At 44.0% G+C, this 16335-nt stretch overlaps 2 protein-coding genes and 1 pseudogene across 3 annotated transcripts; 2 read left to right on the top strand and 1 right to left on the bottom strand.

The window, feature by feature from the left end:
- Positions 1 to 363: 363 nt before the first annotated feature.
- On the bottom strand, positions 364 to 10644 carry arl8 (ADP-ribosylation factor-like 8). Of its 2 annotated transcripts, XM_041881135.1 has the most exons (7): positions 10363 to 10644; positions 10039 to 10147; positions 7046 to 7106; positions 6745 to 6892; positions 4664 to 4747; positions 4156 to 4307; positions 364 to 2046 (listed from the first exon to the last, which is right to left on the bottom strand). In XM_041881135.1, exons 2-7 carry the CDS (start codon positions 10082 to 10084, stop codon positions 1998 to 2000), a joined length of 540 nt encoding a protein of 179 aa, XP_041737069.1. In that variant the 5' UTR covers positions 10085 to 10147; positions 10363 to 10644; the 3' UTR covers positions 364 to 1997. The 2 variants fall into 2 exon arrangements, with proteins under 2 accessions (XP_041737069.1, XP_041737070.1); XM_041881136.1 differs by lacking the exon at positions 10039 to 10147.
- On the top strand, positions 2313 to 4048 carry LOC121569872 (annotated as a pseudogene).
- A 318-nt stretch (positions 10645 to 10962) lies between the features above and the next one.
- Positions 10963 to 16284, top strand: LOC121570618 (serine/threonine-protein kinase pim-3). Its single transcript, XM_041882088.2, has 8 exons — positions 10963 to 10997; positions 12854 to 13355; positions 13659 to 13753; positions 13883 to 13933; positions 14124 to 14502; positions 14615 to 14791; positions 15075 to 15181; positions 15328 to 16284. Exons 2-7 carry the CDS (start codon positions 12869 to 12871, stop codon positions 15179 to 15181), a joined length of 1296 nt encoding a protein of 431 aa, XP_041738022.1. The 5' UTR covers positions 10963 to 10997; positions 12854 to 12868; the 3' UTR covers positions 15328 to 16284.
- The last annotated feature ends 51 nt before the right edge of the window (positions 16285 to 16335 follow it).

Genomic DNA, 16335 nt, shown 5'->3' with positions numbered 1-16335 from the left:
GGTTGAATGCTGTAACACATAAAACAATTATTAAAAGTCCCATTATGGTAGTGACTGCCTATTACTGCTTATCACTTAACCATTTATTCACATTACTTTAATAAAATATTTCAGTTGTGTATATTACATTTGTTTTATTTGATGACTTTATTTCATTCCAAGTCATCTCGGTAGAGCTGCTGCCTATGCTGTCTGACAATCACTATTTTAGTTCTTCAACGTAAATAAGGCATACTATGACTGCTGAATACCAACTATCATTCACTTAGATAATGTATTTTCAGGTAGAGATACCTCACGAAGCAACTGCTCTCTATCCCTCTCAATCGCGCATTTCTCTGTCTCCTCTTAGTGTCTGCCCCACACTAACCTAACATAGCAGGAGTAAAAGAAACACAGACCGGACAAGTAGGCACGCAATGGATTATGGTCATTGTAATTAATTACTGAGTTTTCTGCGCTGTGTCAAATATTGGCCTGTTGGAAACTACAACTCCCTACTACATCGCACAGTTCGGGCTTGATCTGATTAATCTGTAGAGAAACTGTGCAATGTGTGCATTGAGCTCACAGAAAAACCCAGAATGAAATGGAATTCAAATAATTGAACCTACGTCGGTCAATGAGTTATTTAAAAACCTAAAAATAACCGACATTTTGGTTGATCGCTCAGCACTAGTTAGCACTCAGTTTGTTTCCGGTGTGAATGAGTGCTTAGGAAAACAGATCCAGGGACATTTGCTTGAGAAGTCAAATTCAATATGACTATTCATGTCCATGGGTCTTTTTCTTGAACCCATCCCAATAATACAGTGGCTCCCACAGTCACAAAGGAACAAGCATCACGAGGCTTGTACCCAGGGTGCATCCCAAATGGCACCCTATTCTCTATATAGTGCACTACTTTTGACCAGAACCCTCTGGGCCCTGGTTAAAAGTAGTGCACTATAGGGAATAGGGTGCCATTTGGGACACATCCCCAGACTCACTTCTCCAACCACGGTTACAGTACCAACTAGTCCTGTTGTGAGTTCAGAACAACCACCACCTTTACATCTTATGAAAGACAGAGACCATGTGTAGTAAGCCCTGATGACTACTCACCATGAAATTAAAAAAAAATCATAAAAAAGTAGCGAAAACATCTTGAATATGCCATCCTGCACACATAGGCCTAAACCAAAATACATGTATTGTAACAGACTTCCAATACTATAACCAACATAGAATACCATTGTGTTACTGATCCTACCCTGTGCCTATTCACCATGATAAACCCATTCCTTTCCACCAACCTAAATAAGTTAACCTGAATAAACAGGCTAACCTGACTAACATAAGAAAGCAAGTAGGTAGACACTGTTTGGTGTAGGCCTCCGTATAGTAGGCATCAAAATAGACAGACAAATGAATACATGATTGATGCAACACTGCCCCACACAACATTCAAGAGACCCAAATGTCAATCCAGGTCCTAATATGGCATTATGATATATGATCATGATATGTAGTGGTGATGGTGTGTCCATCACTTCCAGTGGACACTGTTAGTATTCCAGTCTTAGAGGAGAAGTGTTCTCCTTCTGGCTGTGGTTCTACTGCGGTTTACCATCAGCTTGACCACATCCAGGTAGCAAAGAGTCCATGTGGTTTAGTAAGACGGTCTAGTTAACAAGGGTAGCTCCCTTATATTAGTGTGGTATTCATTACAGCACACCGTAGCAAAACATTTTGCAATGGACAATGGAAAAGAGCGTTTCTAATTGGACAAGTTCAGGTAGTCCCTTCCTCTTTCGGTTTGTTTTCTTCCGTTTGGTGCCGAATGAACATGACCCAGGTAAGGTCAAGTTGATGTAGTGGGGAGAGAAGCAACACTTGCTTCCCGTGCAGCCTTGAGGTTAAAGGTATGTTTTTTTTGTGTTTTTTTTAAAGCAGCTAATAGGGAGAGGCTGGAATGCGAAAAGATAGTCAGTCAAACGTCCAATGAGGGGAAGGGGCTATCTTAGTCCCGCCCTCGAGGTCATCCACTCCAGGCCCTGGCACAAGCTGAAAAGAAAAAAGCAAACTGTCTAAGTTGCAGAACAATTTTATTTTCACCAACAAAAAAAAATGCTTTGGATGTTTCATAGATGAGTGAGAAGTCAACCGGCCTCCCTTTTGAAGTTTCAGAAGAAGTCATGTTAAAAGAGGCTTATCACATAGGCTATAGAAAGAAAATGGGACAGTGTTAAGGTCATTGTTGTGTCTCAGGCCTCTGTTGAAAGAGACCCCCCCCTTGATTAAGTATATTGATATTAATTAGATACATGGAATTTTACATACTGGAATCATTAATTTAATTGTGTGTAGATTGTTTTGTGCAGAAAGATAGCCTCCTAGGTCCAATAATTAGGTAACCCAGAAGTTGGTTGAAGTTGTGAATCTTGAATGAGAAATGTCTTCGCAAAGATTCCAATTTCGCGCTTAGACCACTGTCATCGAGAGAAAAGACTGTTGTCACCATGAGCAAACGAAAGGTGAAAGAAACACACATGACAGTCGGCGAATGTATTTCTCAGGTTCAGGTGATATTGAGGGAGAGATTCTGTCATCAGAGACTTCCTGAAAAGCCAGTGGGAATGGAATCACAACACAAACACCTGCTGGAGCTGCTGAGGAGGACAGCTGTCCACAGAGAGAGTAACTCCGTACTCATCGTTGGACCCCGGGGATCTGGGAAAACAATACTCCTGAACTGTGTCTTGAGAGAGTTGCTGGAGGTGAAGGATGTGTTACTGGTCCACCTGAATGGTATTTTACAGACTGATGATAGAATAGCGCTCAAAGAAATCACACGGCAGCTCAATCTGGAAAATGTTGTTGGAGACAAAGTGTTTGGTAGTTTTGCAGAAAACCTGGCCTTCCTTCTTGAGGCGTTGAAGAAAGGTGATCGTAGCAGCAGTCGGCCTGTCCTCTTCATTCTGGATGAGTTTGACCTGTTTGCCCACCATAAGACCCAGACTCTGCTCTACAACCTCCTGGACGTCTCCCAGTCTGCCCAGGCTCCCGTCGCTGTGATCGGCCTCACCTGCAGACTGGATGTCCTGGAGCTGCTAGAGAAGAGGGCTGTGTTCCCTGAGCTTCAGACAGTACCTGGACAACGTCCGCTCACAGCTCAGCCTGCCACAAGACTTCCCCGACACCAAGTTCTGTGAGGAGTGGAACGACGGCATCAAGACGCTATGTGAAGACCAACCAGTGGTGGATGTCTTACAAAGACATTATAACTCCAGCAAAGACTTCCGCTCCTTGCACTTGTTGCTGGCTCTGAGCTGTGTGAGCGCATCTAAACCTGCCATGAAGCCCACTGATCTCTTGGGAGGCCAGCAGAGTCTGTATGGTGGACTCTAAAGCAAACATACTTCATGGTCTGTCCATTCTTGAACTGTGCCTGATAATTGCCATGAAACACTTGAATGGCATCTATGACGGAGAGCCGTTTAACTTCCAGATGGTTCACAATGAGTTCAAGAAATTCGTCCAGAGGAAATCCCATTCTATCCATAACTTTGACAAGCCAGTCATCATAAAGGCGTTTGAGCACCTGCAGCAGTTGGAGCTGATTAAGTCTATGGACGGCTCCACAGCTAAGATCCAGGAGTACCAGCTGATGAAACTCATGTTTTTTTATTTCACCTTTATTTAACCAGGTAAACCAGTTGAGAACAGGTTCTCATTTACAACTGCGACCTGGACCACAGCCAGATCATGGAGGCCCTGCAGAAATACCCACAATGCCCCACAGATGTCAAACAGTGGGCCTTGTCTGCCTTTGGTTAAAGGTACATATTATTCTATATTGGGTCCAGAGGGGCAGTTTTGGATAACCAATGAAAGATATGGGACCGTGGCCTGGACCCTGTCCTCATGGACAGACACTGAATTACCTGACCAAAATGTCTCTGCCATGTGTACATTCCTTGTGTGTAAATATAAATATTTGGCTGTACTTATTGAATAAAGTCATGCAAAAACAAAATCATTAGTATATATTAAAAAAACAATTTAAAAAAAACAATTATGCACTCACTAACTTTAAGTCGCTCTGGATAAGAGCGTCTGCTAAATGACTAAAATGTAAAATGTGTGTGTGTCCGCATGACGCCCGTCTCTCACCCTTCTCCTGTGAGCGCGCAGCACGACTGAATGTGCCAGGGGTGGTCTTTGATGGAGCTGAGGGTGAGATATTTGGAGATCTCCGCCGCCGACATGCAGTCCTTCATATCCTGCTTGTTGGCAAATATCAACAGAGCTGCCTTTCTCAGGTCCTGGGAAGAAAAAAGGGGCAGAGAACAATGTAACCTCCACTACAACACATGCGTCCCAAATGGCACTCTATTCCCTTTATAATGCATTCATTTTGACTAGAGCCCTAAGGCACTATATAGGGAAAAGGTCACCATTTGAGATGCATCCAAGCACAACGGAAACTTCCACTGAACAATGTGACAGGGAGGGAACTAGGAATCATTCATGTGGACTTGTGAGACAGCTCCTTGTTTTTTTAAGGCAAGCAAAAAAATCAATTACGGAGATAAGACTAGTTCTGTGTGGTTTCCCCCAGTTTTCTGTGCCAGCATGCATGTGAATGAAGGCCAGAGTACTGGGGGGTTAATATACAAACCTCGTGAGCCAACATCCTGTAGAGCTCCTCTTTAGAGATCACCAGCCTCTCTCTGTCTGTGCTGTCCACCACCAAGATGATAAACTGGGAATTACAGGAGACAGAAAACGACACAACTGAATTCACTCTATTAATCCTGCAAGGGGAAATTGTCCATTTCCGAATACCCATACTTGCGTTCTGAATAGTAGGCTTTTGGGGTATACGAAAATAGATAGTATGTGACATTTCGGGGGAAAAATGTATGCTTTAAATGCCAGGATGTCATACTCATTTCAGCATTTCATCTAGTAGAATTCGCTGCACACTTGAGGAAGAGAATAGTCTTCACACCCACCTGTGTTTGACAACAGCTGATAATCAGAATAGGGGACTCTAAAAATGAACAAATGGCGGGGAACAAGCGCGATTGCGCATTAGAAGATGCCTTCTCAGTATGGATGAGTAGTTATGTTGATATTTGTTGCTTACGGCATACCTTTTTACTAAACAGTAAGTTCTAAATATTTACATAATACATACTATACTAAATAGTATTTACACTGAACAAAAATATAAAAGGCAACATGTAAAGTGTTGGTCCCATGTTTCATGAGCTGAAATAAAACATCCCAGAAATTGTCCATACGCACAAAAAAACGTATCTTAAATGATGAGCACAAATTTGTTTACATCCCTGTTAGTGAGCGTTTCTCCTTTGCCAAGATAATGCATCCACCTGACAGGTGTAGCATATCAAGAAGCTGATTAAACAGCATGATCATTACACATGTGCACGTTGTGCTGGGGACAATAAAAGGCCTCAAATGTGCAGATACAATTGGAATGCAGACTGCAGTAATGTCCACCAGAGCTGTTGCCAGAGAATTGAATGTTCATTTCTCTACCATACGCCGCCTCCAAAGTCGTTTTAGAAAATTTGGCAGTACATCCAACCGGCCTCACAACTGCAGACCACGTGTGTGGTGTCGTGTGGGCGAGCGGTTTGCTGATGTCAACGTTGTGAACAGAACCTTTTTTTTAAGGTATCGGTGACCAACAGATGCATATCTGTATTCCCATTCATGTGAAAACCATAGATTAGGGCCTAATGAATTTATTTTGACTTACTGATTTTCTTAGATGAACTAACTCAGTAAAATCTTTGAAATTGTTGCATGTTGCATTTATATTTTTGTTCACTACAGTAACATTATTACAAAGTATGCAGTTTAAATAAGTACTAGGCAAGCCATATTTCGGACACGGCCATTGGGTTTGTCACCAGCAAGATACTAGGCTCGGACTCGTTGAGTTAACGAGACGGGATTTGGAAAGATTGGCCACTTGAGACTGGGAAGACAAGTACAGCAACAGCAGACATGAGTCACATCAGAGACACAGACAGAGCACGGATGGCTGGTGAAACGAACAACTCATGACTTCCATAGAAGCTAGTAGATTCAATAGAATAGACACTTCATCTTTTCTGATGCCATTTAGAACAGGTACAGTGAAACACGGTGGGTGGGTATTTCCTAGTGGAGCCCCTCACAATTGGGCTTGCTCCGGGGCTGGTGGCTGGCATGCTAATGACCCATTGTGTATCGTTCAGAGAGCATCAACACAATATAATAAGAAGGTAGGGTGGATGTGGATGCAGTGTTTGTGCTGAAGTGAGCATGTGGACAGTGCATAGCAGATGTCAGGTTATATAATTGTCAAGAGTGTGTGATACGGTTTGGAGTGTCCTACTGAGGTTTTTAAAACAGAGCTCCAATGAAGATCCACCTTCCTCATTTCACTATTATCATAAACTGCGGAGGCCAACCCTGCCTTTCAGACGGGCCTCTGTCAGCGTGACCTTTGAACCCGGGCGGCCCCTTTGGTCCGTCTGTGCTCTGAACAAACACGGCAGCTTCTGGGGGGGCTAGGCTAGGCAAAACTTTTGTTCCCATCTCTGACAGCATCTAGTAGTGTTTAGGAGCCCCACTATTTACAACACACACCACTGGACCTTATGCACCATCTGTCTGCTACCACTAAAGCGTACAGCACTGGCCTCTGGGTGAGTAGAGTATGTTGTGGTGTGTGTAACTTACCTCTGTGTTGGAGTAATAGGTGTTCCAGGAGGACCGGAGAGACTCCTGTCCCCCGATGTCCCACATGAGGAAGTGGGTGTTCTTCACCACTATCTCCTCCACATTACTCCCTATGGTGGGCGATGTGTGGACCACCTCATTCATCAGACTGAGGAGGAAGTTACAAAACGTTTCAATCATCTACCTCAGAGAGCAAGTCATTAGTATGGCCAGGAGTTTTCCTTAAACATAGAAAAACTCTTGAGTTCTAGTTAAAGCTACATGGAGACAGCAGACAAGGAAATAAAACTGTAGTACTCACAATTGGTACAGTATGGTGGTCTTTCCAGCGTTGTCCAAACCGACAATAATCACCTTGTGTTCTGAAACAAAGAGAACACTGGTTACAGTTTCCCTTCCCAATATACAGTACCTTCTTGCCATTCATAAGGCACTGAACTTCCTTCCGCACTTTCAAAGAGTAGGGTGAAGTTGTCCCTAGACGCTGATCTTGGGTCAGTTTCGCATTTTCCCCACTAATGGTTAAGATTAGGGGAGGGGAAGCGGATCCTAGATCTGTACCTAGGGGAAACTTCACCCCGGAGCCACTTTCAAAGCTAATTAGCCTACCTCTTCAAGCAAATGAGCTCTTAGCTTTAGCTGGCCTAACACAAGCACAAGTAGCCCACCCCTGAAATCACCATACAGTGTCTTTAGCTTCTGTGTTACTTTAGGGCCTTTAACGCTCCACTATCATACAGAGGCAGCTGGCACACCAAAGCCTGAATCAAAGTATGCACGCCGACGGGCGACGAGGAAGAAGGTAGTATTGTCAGAAGGCCGATGATTTTGACAGGCTTTGGCGCACAACAGAGGATGTCGTCAGATGTTCCACGGCTATTAGTTCCTGAGAGGATAGTTACCCTGTGGTGGATGTGGGTCGGTCCGGCCAACAAAGCCCACAGAGGAGTGAGTTGAGACGTTACATGCAAAGAACACTACCCGACATTTCCATATCCACGAACACATTCATTGGACTTATCCAACTCTATATTTTCTATTCAAACAAAATGTTTTCAATATGACAAACACCATGATGGAAGTGGTCCAGAATGCACATTCCACAAACATCTAGCCTAGTAGTAATCTCAGTACCATTAACTCATCTGTTGGAGTGAGTGAAACTGGACATGGTAGAGGTCTAAGATAAAGGTCTTCACGGGTCCAACAGAGCCGAAATTCCGAGATCTGACCCAGGACATGAGCGGGTCAGGGTCCTAAATTCTGACTTGTCTCTCGGATCTGATATAATTGCCACAGGTCTGTGCAATTAAAATTGATTTGTCATCTGGACCAGTCCTCTTAATTTAATGTGTGGGAGATGAGAACTGCGCGAGCTTTATCTGTGTCAGCCAACAGCAACTCAAAAATGTATAGCTTTTGTCCTGCTGAAAGTGGTTCCGGCTGCTCACCTCACGTGCGCCTGCTGCTGAGAGAGAACGAAAGAATAAGGCGCATTGGCCTAGGCTCAAGTTGATTGTGAAGATGGAGGCCTATTTCATTCAAATAAAACAAAAGTTAGAGGGGGGAAAAAAAACAATGAAAAAGAAGCCGACAAGGGGAAAGTTTTAATATTCTAGTGGACAAAGATGAGAAGAACGTTGGCACGGCCAAATGGTCTGTGTGCAACTCGCTATTCAGGTTTTATTTATTATCATTTGTTTTATCATTATTTTTTGTATATTATTATTATTAGCCTATTTAAAATAAACCAGTTCTTTAAATATGCAAACATGTTGTTTCATTTTGTTGAGACATTTGTTGCCTAAATTAAGTTCTGTCTTTTGAAGAATTTTGTGCTCCATATTTAGGTTAAAAAAAGGCCTGTTGTAAAATAAATAGCATTAGCCTATTGCTGTCATTTGTTGGGTAGGCCTACAGTAGGCACTCACCTTTGTTGGTAATTACTGCAATATAGGCCTGTTCAAGGTTTAAACCAGTTCTTTAAATATGCAACACGTGTTTTGTTTCATTCTGTTAAGTCATTTTCTTTGGCCAAATTAAGTGTAATGTTGCGTTTGCTGCAATATAATAGAATTATCGGTAGGCCTTGGGCTACTCCACTCAAACCATGAAAAGGAAAAGAAAACTAAGAGGGCAAGATGCAAAACTTAATTTAATGCTGCAATATAATAACCTGTTCATATTTTCCCTATAAACAATGACTTGACTTACTTTTGATATTACCCTAATAAAGTTAACTAATCTGAGGTATTACTTGAGGCTGGGATTAGCAATCCACTGGTTCTCTTGTCTCACTGAGAGATTAGGCCAATGGGATCCACAATTCCGCAGGATTTCCTCATGGCCCAACATCGCAGGACAGAAGTATGAGAGAGTTGCTCTACTATAGATGACCTCCATTGTAATACTTCTAACAGATTTGGTACCAGGCTAGCATGAGTGCCGGTCTGTTTGTGCTATCATCATGCCAACTCCTTGTCATGTTTGATTTGACAATGAGCAATGGAGTTGGAAAGAGCACAAACAGATATGGGACTGGGTTAAAAGGCTCTGCCCAATTCCATTATACTGAACTCTCTGTGACATAATTGACATGTTCTTTACAATGAGGGGGGTCTCTTTCTCTGGATTGAAAAGACAGGAAAGGGCCATTACCCACGCGGGGCCAGTATGAGAAAGAAGAAAAAAAAAGTATGCACTCACTAACTGTAAATTGCTCTGGATAAGATGACTAAAATGTAAAAATGTAATTACAACACTCCTTTGTTTTCCATTTAGCCCTATGAACACCACACCGACTGCCACATCCTTCCAAAGTTGTCCCTTGTGTCCATTCCTCAGTCAACAGAAACAGTTGCCTAAATAGCAAGTCCGAAATTGGACCACAGAGTGCATACTATTCCTCTCCAACATGCGGCTATTTGAGTGTTAACGTTACATCTAACAGTATCCTTACCTGGCATGCTGTAAACCTTAATCATGTCAGTACACATTGCGTAACATTACATTATGTTGCCCACCACGGTAACTCCCTAACATTGAGTTACTATAAATAAATAAATAAATATAGTTAACTAACTAGACCACTACTATTTGTTGTTTTGCATGCAGCCACCGTCAAGGAATAACGTTAGCTACACATCGGGTCGAAGAACAGCTGGCAGCCAAAAACGTTACTTGGCTAGCTAGCTAACCGTACTGATAAAGGCCCCATATTATTTTGCGTGTACTAGCTAACGTACTAGTTAGCTACTAGCAAGCTAAAAGGTTAGCTGGTAGCTAAGTACTCACCTTGATTGCAAAAGAAACTCCACAGTTTGGCAAATATAAGACCCATGTCGTCAGTTGTTTGAACTGCAAAGGGTGGACAATCGACGTATCCAGGGCTAACTAACGTTAGCTGGCACAACAAGCCCCGTTAGTATTTTTGAAATTATTAACTAGCTCCACAACAAGCCACGTAAACTAGCTCCACAACAAAACTCTAGTTGAGAAATTATTAGCTAACTAGCTACCTTTCTTTACTATCCGAGGTACCCAGTATGTCAGACTCAGTTATTTTGTATATGGGCTAACGTTAACTAGCATCCAGCATCAACAGAGTCCACTACTAACCGTTCTGGTAAAATACGTTGACACTCAACATTCCTGATGATGGTGCCTTTGGAATTCTGTTTACGAGAGCTAGCGGCCCAGAGCTAACGTTAGTTAGCTAAGGATTTAACATTAACCGCTTCGAGTTGACTTGTTTCCAGCTGCTAGCTAAGGCTACTTGTGAGAACTTTATATACACGAAGTTTTCCTTAAACAGAGATTTATGCCTGTGAGTTTTGTATCCTCCTCAAACTGACTGTTCGTGTAAACCCCGATGCGGTGTTTTTCAAACGCCATCCCCAGCCTAAGTGTCAAGTTACAATTGATGACGTTGACGCCAGTAGCTCAATAATTGGTTGAAAAATGACAGGATTATTTTTCATCAATGAACCTGAATAAAGTTCAAGAAGACATTAGAATAATTTTGTACTGTGTTTATTTATACTTTTCAGGAGTAATTTTTTACAACAAGCGTGGGTGTTACTGTCGCCGGGGCTGGCCCCAGTGTTGTTAAGCGTGAGCTATTGTGATGTCAACTGTGTGACAAAGTTGTGCCAAATGACATCATCACGGCTGACATATAGACATTTTGATGGACAAATCAATCAAACTAGGCCAGGACCTCAACGGAACCACTTCCTGTATTCACACTCCTGGTAGGTTGTACATTTGATTGACTTCAAAGATAATCCAACCAGACCTGGGTTGAAACATTTACATTTACATTTACGTCATTTAGCAGACGCTCTTATCCAGAGCAACTTACACATTTGTGCATTCACCTTATAGCCAGTGGGATAACCATTTTACAAGACGTTTTTTTTTTTTTTTTTTTTTTTTTGGGGGTGTGGGGTAAGGGGGGGTAGAAGGATTACTTTATCCTATCCCAGGTATTCCTTAAAGAGGTGGGGTTTCAAGTGTCTCCGGAAGGTGGTGAGTGACTCCGCTGTCCTGGCGTCGTGAGGGAGCTTGTTCCACCATTGGGGTGCCAGAGCAGCGAACAGTTTTGACTGGGCTGAGCGGGAACTGTGCTTCCGCAGAGGTAGGGGGGCCAGCAGGCCAGAGGTGGATGAACGCAATGCCCTCATTTGGGTGTAGGGACTGATCAGAGCCTGAAGGGACGGAGGTGCCGTTCCCCTCACAGCTCCGTAGGCAAGCACCATGGTCTTGTAGCAGATGCGAGCTTCAACTGGAAGCCAGTGGAGTGTGTGGAGGAGCGGGGTGACGTGAGAGAACTTGGGAAGGTTGAACACCAGACGGGCTGCAGCATTCTGGATGAGTTGTAGGGGTTTAATGGCTCAGGCAGGGAGCCCAGCCAACAGCGAGTTGCAGTAATCCAGACGGGAGATGACAAGTGCCTGGATTAGGACCTGTGCCGCTTCCTGTGTAAGGCAGGGTCATACTCTCCGAATGTTGTATAGCATGAACCTACAGGATCGGGTCACCGCCTTGATGTTAGCGGTGAGGCTCTTCGCACTCTGGGAGGAGGACACAACGGAGTTGTCAACCGTGATGGCGAGATCATGGAACGGGCAGTCCTTCCCCGGGAGGAAGAGCAGCTCCGTCTTGCCGAGGTTCAGCTTGAGGTGGTGATCCGTCATCCACACTGATATGTCTGCCAGACATGCAGAGATGCGATTCGCCACATGGTTATCAAAAGGGGGAAAGGAGAAGATTAGTTGTGTGTCGTCTGCGTAGCAATGATAGGAGAGGCCATGTGAGGATATGACAGAGCCAAGTGACTTGGTGTATAGCGAGAATAGGAGAGGGCCTAGAACTGAGCCCTGGGGGACACCAGTGGTGAGAGCACGTGGAGCGGAGACAGATTCTCGCCACGCCACTTGGTAGGAGCGACCGGTCAGGTAGGACGCAATCCAAGAGTGAGCCGCGCCGGAGATGCCCAACTTGGAGAGGGTGGAGAGGAGGATCTGATGGTTCACAGTATAAACAGTTTGAAACCGTTTGAAATCAGGCCAATGGAACAGTCCCAAAACGGCAAACCCCGCCCATTTGGCACTCCAGGCAGGCTAAAGCATATGGCTCAGAGAGTGGTGTAAGTGTTACTTTGCAAAGTATTTTAAAGATTTCAAATAGTATTTGAACCCAGGACTGAATTCAACAGAATAGTTTATGGTGTGAACAATGTGTGTAAATGGTGTCTTAGATTATGACTAAAATGTTCTCAGCATATCCCAAAACTACTGCAAAATGTGCAAAATAGTATCAAACTCATACTTGAACTTTCTTTCAATTGATTTGTTTTACCCTTGCCCTACAATAGGCTAGATATTATTGTTTTCACCATATTGCTTAGGCAATCAAATCATTTCAGACCTACACAATTTCATTGGGGGCTAGGGGCTCTGGGTTTGTTTCTGTACTGGACAGGGCTTAAATATATCTATTACAATGGCAAGGTGGCTAATTGGTGCACTTACAAATCACACTATTTCCTCATAAGGTTATCACAAACATCCCAAAATAAAATGTTAGGACCATCTGACTGTTTCAGAACAAGGGGCTGAGAATGAAGAGGAAGTGCAGGTTCGATGTGGACGGGGGCGAACGCCCATCCAAAAAACGGTCCAGCCAGCAGGCCATATCCAAAAGGGTTTCCTTGGTGCTCCCTAGTCCTCAATTGACACAGAGCACTCTCCAGAAACTGCAGATTGAGAGTGAGGCGGCTGACCCAGACTGGCCCACTCCTATGGAGACCAGGGCAATTTCAAAGATGCCAAGGAGAAGGGGCCTGCCAACCCCCAAGATGGAGGACAAGGGAACCCAATGCGACATGGGATCAAATAGGAAAAGGATGACTAGTTTCCTAGATTTAGATTCAGACGACCTTAGGACTGCAAAGAAGATCAAGGTCACCGTGGCATCCGGGTCATACAGCTCCTTTGGCTCCTCCACATCAACAGACACATCCACCAGCAGCGAGAGGACCAACTCCAAATGTTCAGAAGTCTGCGATAAATGCAAGGCCAAAGTCCGGCGCAACCCACCACGCAGAGGTCAGACACATTGGTCATAACCTGCCTTAGGTTTGAGTGACCAGACACCACAGAGTGTTTCAATGAGATAATTACAAACAGTGGCCAATTGTTGTAAAATGCAAATACCTACATCTGACTTAAGTCAAATGTACTATAAAGCCCCCTGTCTGATCAGTTTTATTGATAATGGCTCTGTTTGTACTCTTCTAGATCTGGTTCTTGTGCTCAATGAAGTCTCTTAGACATTGAATAGCCTGATAAACAGTGTGTGGTTAGGGGAGGGACTGGGCCATGTCCTTAACTGTGACATTTGTGTTGAAGCCAGTTTCACCTCGCTCTACAACGTGGGCAAGTTGCTGGGACAAGGAGGCTGTGGGTCCGTCTATGAGGGAACACGAAAGGAAGATGGGAGAGAAGTAATCATCATCCCTCCATCTCTTTCCTCACTCTTTCCTCCCTCTTTAGATCTGTCCATCCACAGCATAAGACATTACCACAATTATGTTGATTATTCACAATGTGCTTCTCTCTTCTCCGTCACTCAGGTAGCCATTAAGTACATCCCCAAGGGTGTATCGGAGTACTACCTCACAATCGTAAGTACAGTCCGATAAATGTGAATCAGTGTACTAGCCTACCTAACAATCGTAAAAACAGTCAGATGGATATACATCGGAGTGCTAGCCTATCTAATAATTGTATGTACAGTCAGACCAATATAACAGCCCACTGTGAGCTGCCAATGCATGAAACTTACTGTGTTGTTAATCAACCTTCCCCCTTTAGCCTGGAACAACGTACAGGCTGCCCCTGGAGGTAGCCCTGATGCAGATCGTGTCGCGGCCCCCTGTCTGTGAGCACGTGCTGGAGCTGGTGGATTGGTTCGAGCAGCCCAAGAAGTTCATCCTGGTCCTGGAGCGTCCCACCTCCTGCATGGACCTGTACGACTACTGTGAGACGATGGGCGGGAAGCTCAACGAGGCCATGGCGAGGGTCATCATGCTCCAGGTGGTTCTGGCGGTACGGCACTGCCGTGACCGCGGCGTCATCCACCGCGACATCAAAGTGGAGAACCTGCTGGTGCAGACGGACACTCTTAATGTCAAGCTCATCGACTTCGGCTGCGGGGATCTGCTGAGGGAGAAACTCTTCAGGGACTTTGCTGGTGAGAAGAGACGAAGACTGAATAGCATTGGTGTGGTGAGCTACGGGCAAAGGAACGTAACTGACTATGTTCAACACATCCCCCCTCCCCCGTCTCTCCCCTTCTCTCTCAGGCACTACAGAGTTCTCTCCCCCTGAGTGGGTTCTGGATGGGAAGTACCAGGGATGCAAAGCCACCATCTGGTCCCTGGGTGTGCTTCTGTTTGGCCTGGTCAACGGTGACCTGCCCTTCAGGAAGGAGGCCGAAATCATCCGAGGACACCTGCGCTTCAAGAGAGGGATCTCCAAAGGTATGTAGTTGCAGCTGGGAGGAGATAGGCGTATATAGGGAGTAGGGTGCCATTTGGTACGGGTCCAATTACCAGTGCTTTATCTACACACTATCCAAAGCGATGGTGACACAGTAGCAACACAGAATTGAGCTATTTTGCATTTAAAAATGGTTTATGGTAGGATACTTGATTAATAGAGTTTAAAAAGACGTTTTCAACAAGTGTGTGTTCTCTCTGTATACTTTTTTTTACTGTAACAAAGATACCATTTGTGACTCTGTCTAATCCTATTGTTCCATAGAATGCAGAGACCTGGTCCGCTGGTGCCTCAAGCAAAACCCTCTAAAGAGGCCCGTCCTGGAGCAGATCCTCCTGCACGACTGGCTGTCGGACCAGGCTTGCCCCTAAGTCAGTGTCCATTGCAAATGCCATAAGAAATACTGATATGAAATACATTAATTAATGTGTCATCAAGCAATGTCATATCACATACTTTATGTCATACCTATCAGATCTTTTACAAACTGTTGTTTGTTATTTTTATTTTTTTGCAGGTTCTTTACCAATGTAAGCAAATTGAGGAGGGTAGGGGTGGGAACTTAATTGGAGTGGGGAGAGATTTAGGTAATTTGGAATTAGTAGCTGTTAGTACCAGAACAACATCCTCTTTTATGGTCCTGAACTGGACAATTGGGTCTTAAAATTATTTAGTGTTCAAAACCAAACCCTCCTCCAATTGCATTAGTCAAGGATAGCATCGAAAAACAAGAAACAAAGGAGAAGGAAGAGGAGGACACCAAAAATCACCGGATATCACATTTGATCTGCGCAACCAACTGGGAATGAGGACTGAAACTCAAAGCTGCTCTCCAGCGAACAATTTTGCGGAACATGAAGGGACACTCAAATGCTAGATAGGAAGACACCTTCAAAACACTGCGGACTTCTGACTCTCCGGGATAATACTTGGAGATGTTGCTAATCTGATGAGAGAAAATATGGTTTTTATTCAACCCCTGGACAACATCTTACCTTCGCCTTTGAGCTGGCGTCGACAAAGGGAGGATACAGAAACTCTCCATAAAATAACAACTTTATGTTCCCCTAGACTGCACTGAGCCAACAACCACTGTTCTAGTACTGGGCTTGAAAAGAACAACATCAGAACTGGAAGGAAACTCCAACAGGAAGATACCTTCAGAAAGACACCACTGAGACCAGTTCTGACCTTCTCTGCTGCAAGGGCTTGAAGAGAGATTGTACTCGGGGAGTGAATTCCAATCTACCCCTTTACAGCATATTACTTTCGCCTTTCAGCTGACGCAGGAATGCCAATTACAGTTTTGAGCAGAAACAACAGTTTTGCCCCCCCTTCAAATGTAATATGATTGAAAACACACTTCACATCAGTGTCCTGGATGTAGTTAGGATTGTAATCTTAGTCTTAGTTTTAGTGAAGTAAATTAGAGCTGAAAAATTGTGTCCTCAAGAAAAATAAAAAAAATAATGAAGCATCCCCAATCTGTTGTCTGGTGTAGAAGTTTTAGATTTGACATTTTATA

The sequence above is a fragment of the Coregonus clupeaformis genome, chromosome 7, assembly GCF_020615455.1.
Source record: "Coregonus clupeaformis isolate EN_2021a chromosome 7, ASM2061545v1, whole genome shotgun sequence".
NCBI lineage: Eukaryota > Metazoa > Chordata > Actinopteri > Salmoniformes > Salmonidae > Coregonus > Coregonus clupeaformis.
Note: the sequence above shows the minus strand (reverse complement) of the source record. Positions and strands in the feature narration are given on the sequence as shown.

Bases quoted from the DNA above. Each gene is read 5' to 3' on its own strand.
- arl8 (XM_041881135.1), bottom strand. From the start codon at position 10,084: ATGGGTCTTATATTTGCCAAACTGTGGAGTTTCTTTTGCAATCAAG. The intron at 4,748-6,744 runs GTAAGTTACACA...TGTAATTCCCAG, and splicing joins CCTATTACTCCAACACAGAG to TTTATCATCTTGGTGGTGGA. The intron at 2,047-4,155 runs GTGAGAGACGGG...TTTTCTTTTCAG, and splicing joins TGCGCGCTCACAGGAGAAGG to CTTGTGCCAGGGCCTGGAGT.
- LOC121570618 (XM_041882088.2), top strand. From the start codon at position 12,869: ATGAAGAGGAAGTGCAGGTTCGATGTGGACGGGGGCGAACGCCCATCC. The intron at 13,356-13,658 runs GTCAGACACATT...TTTGTGTTGAAG, and splicing joins GCGCAACCCACCACGCAGAG to CCAGTTTCACCTCGCTCTAC. The intron at 14,503-14,614 runs GTGAGAAGAGAC...CTTCTCTCTCAG, and splicing joins ACTCTTCAGGGACTTTGCTG to GCACTACAGAGTTCTCTCCC.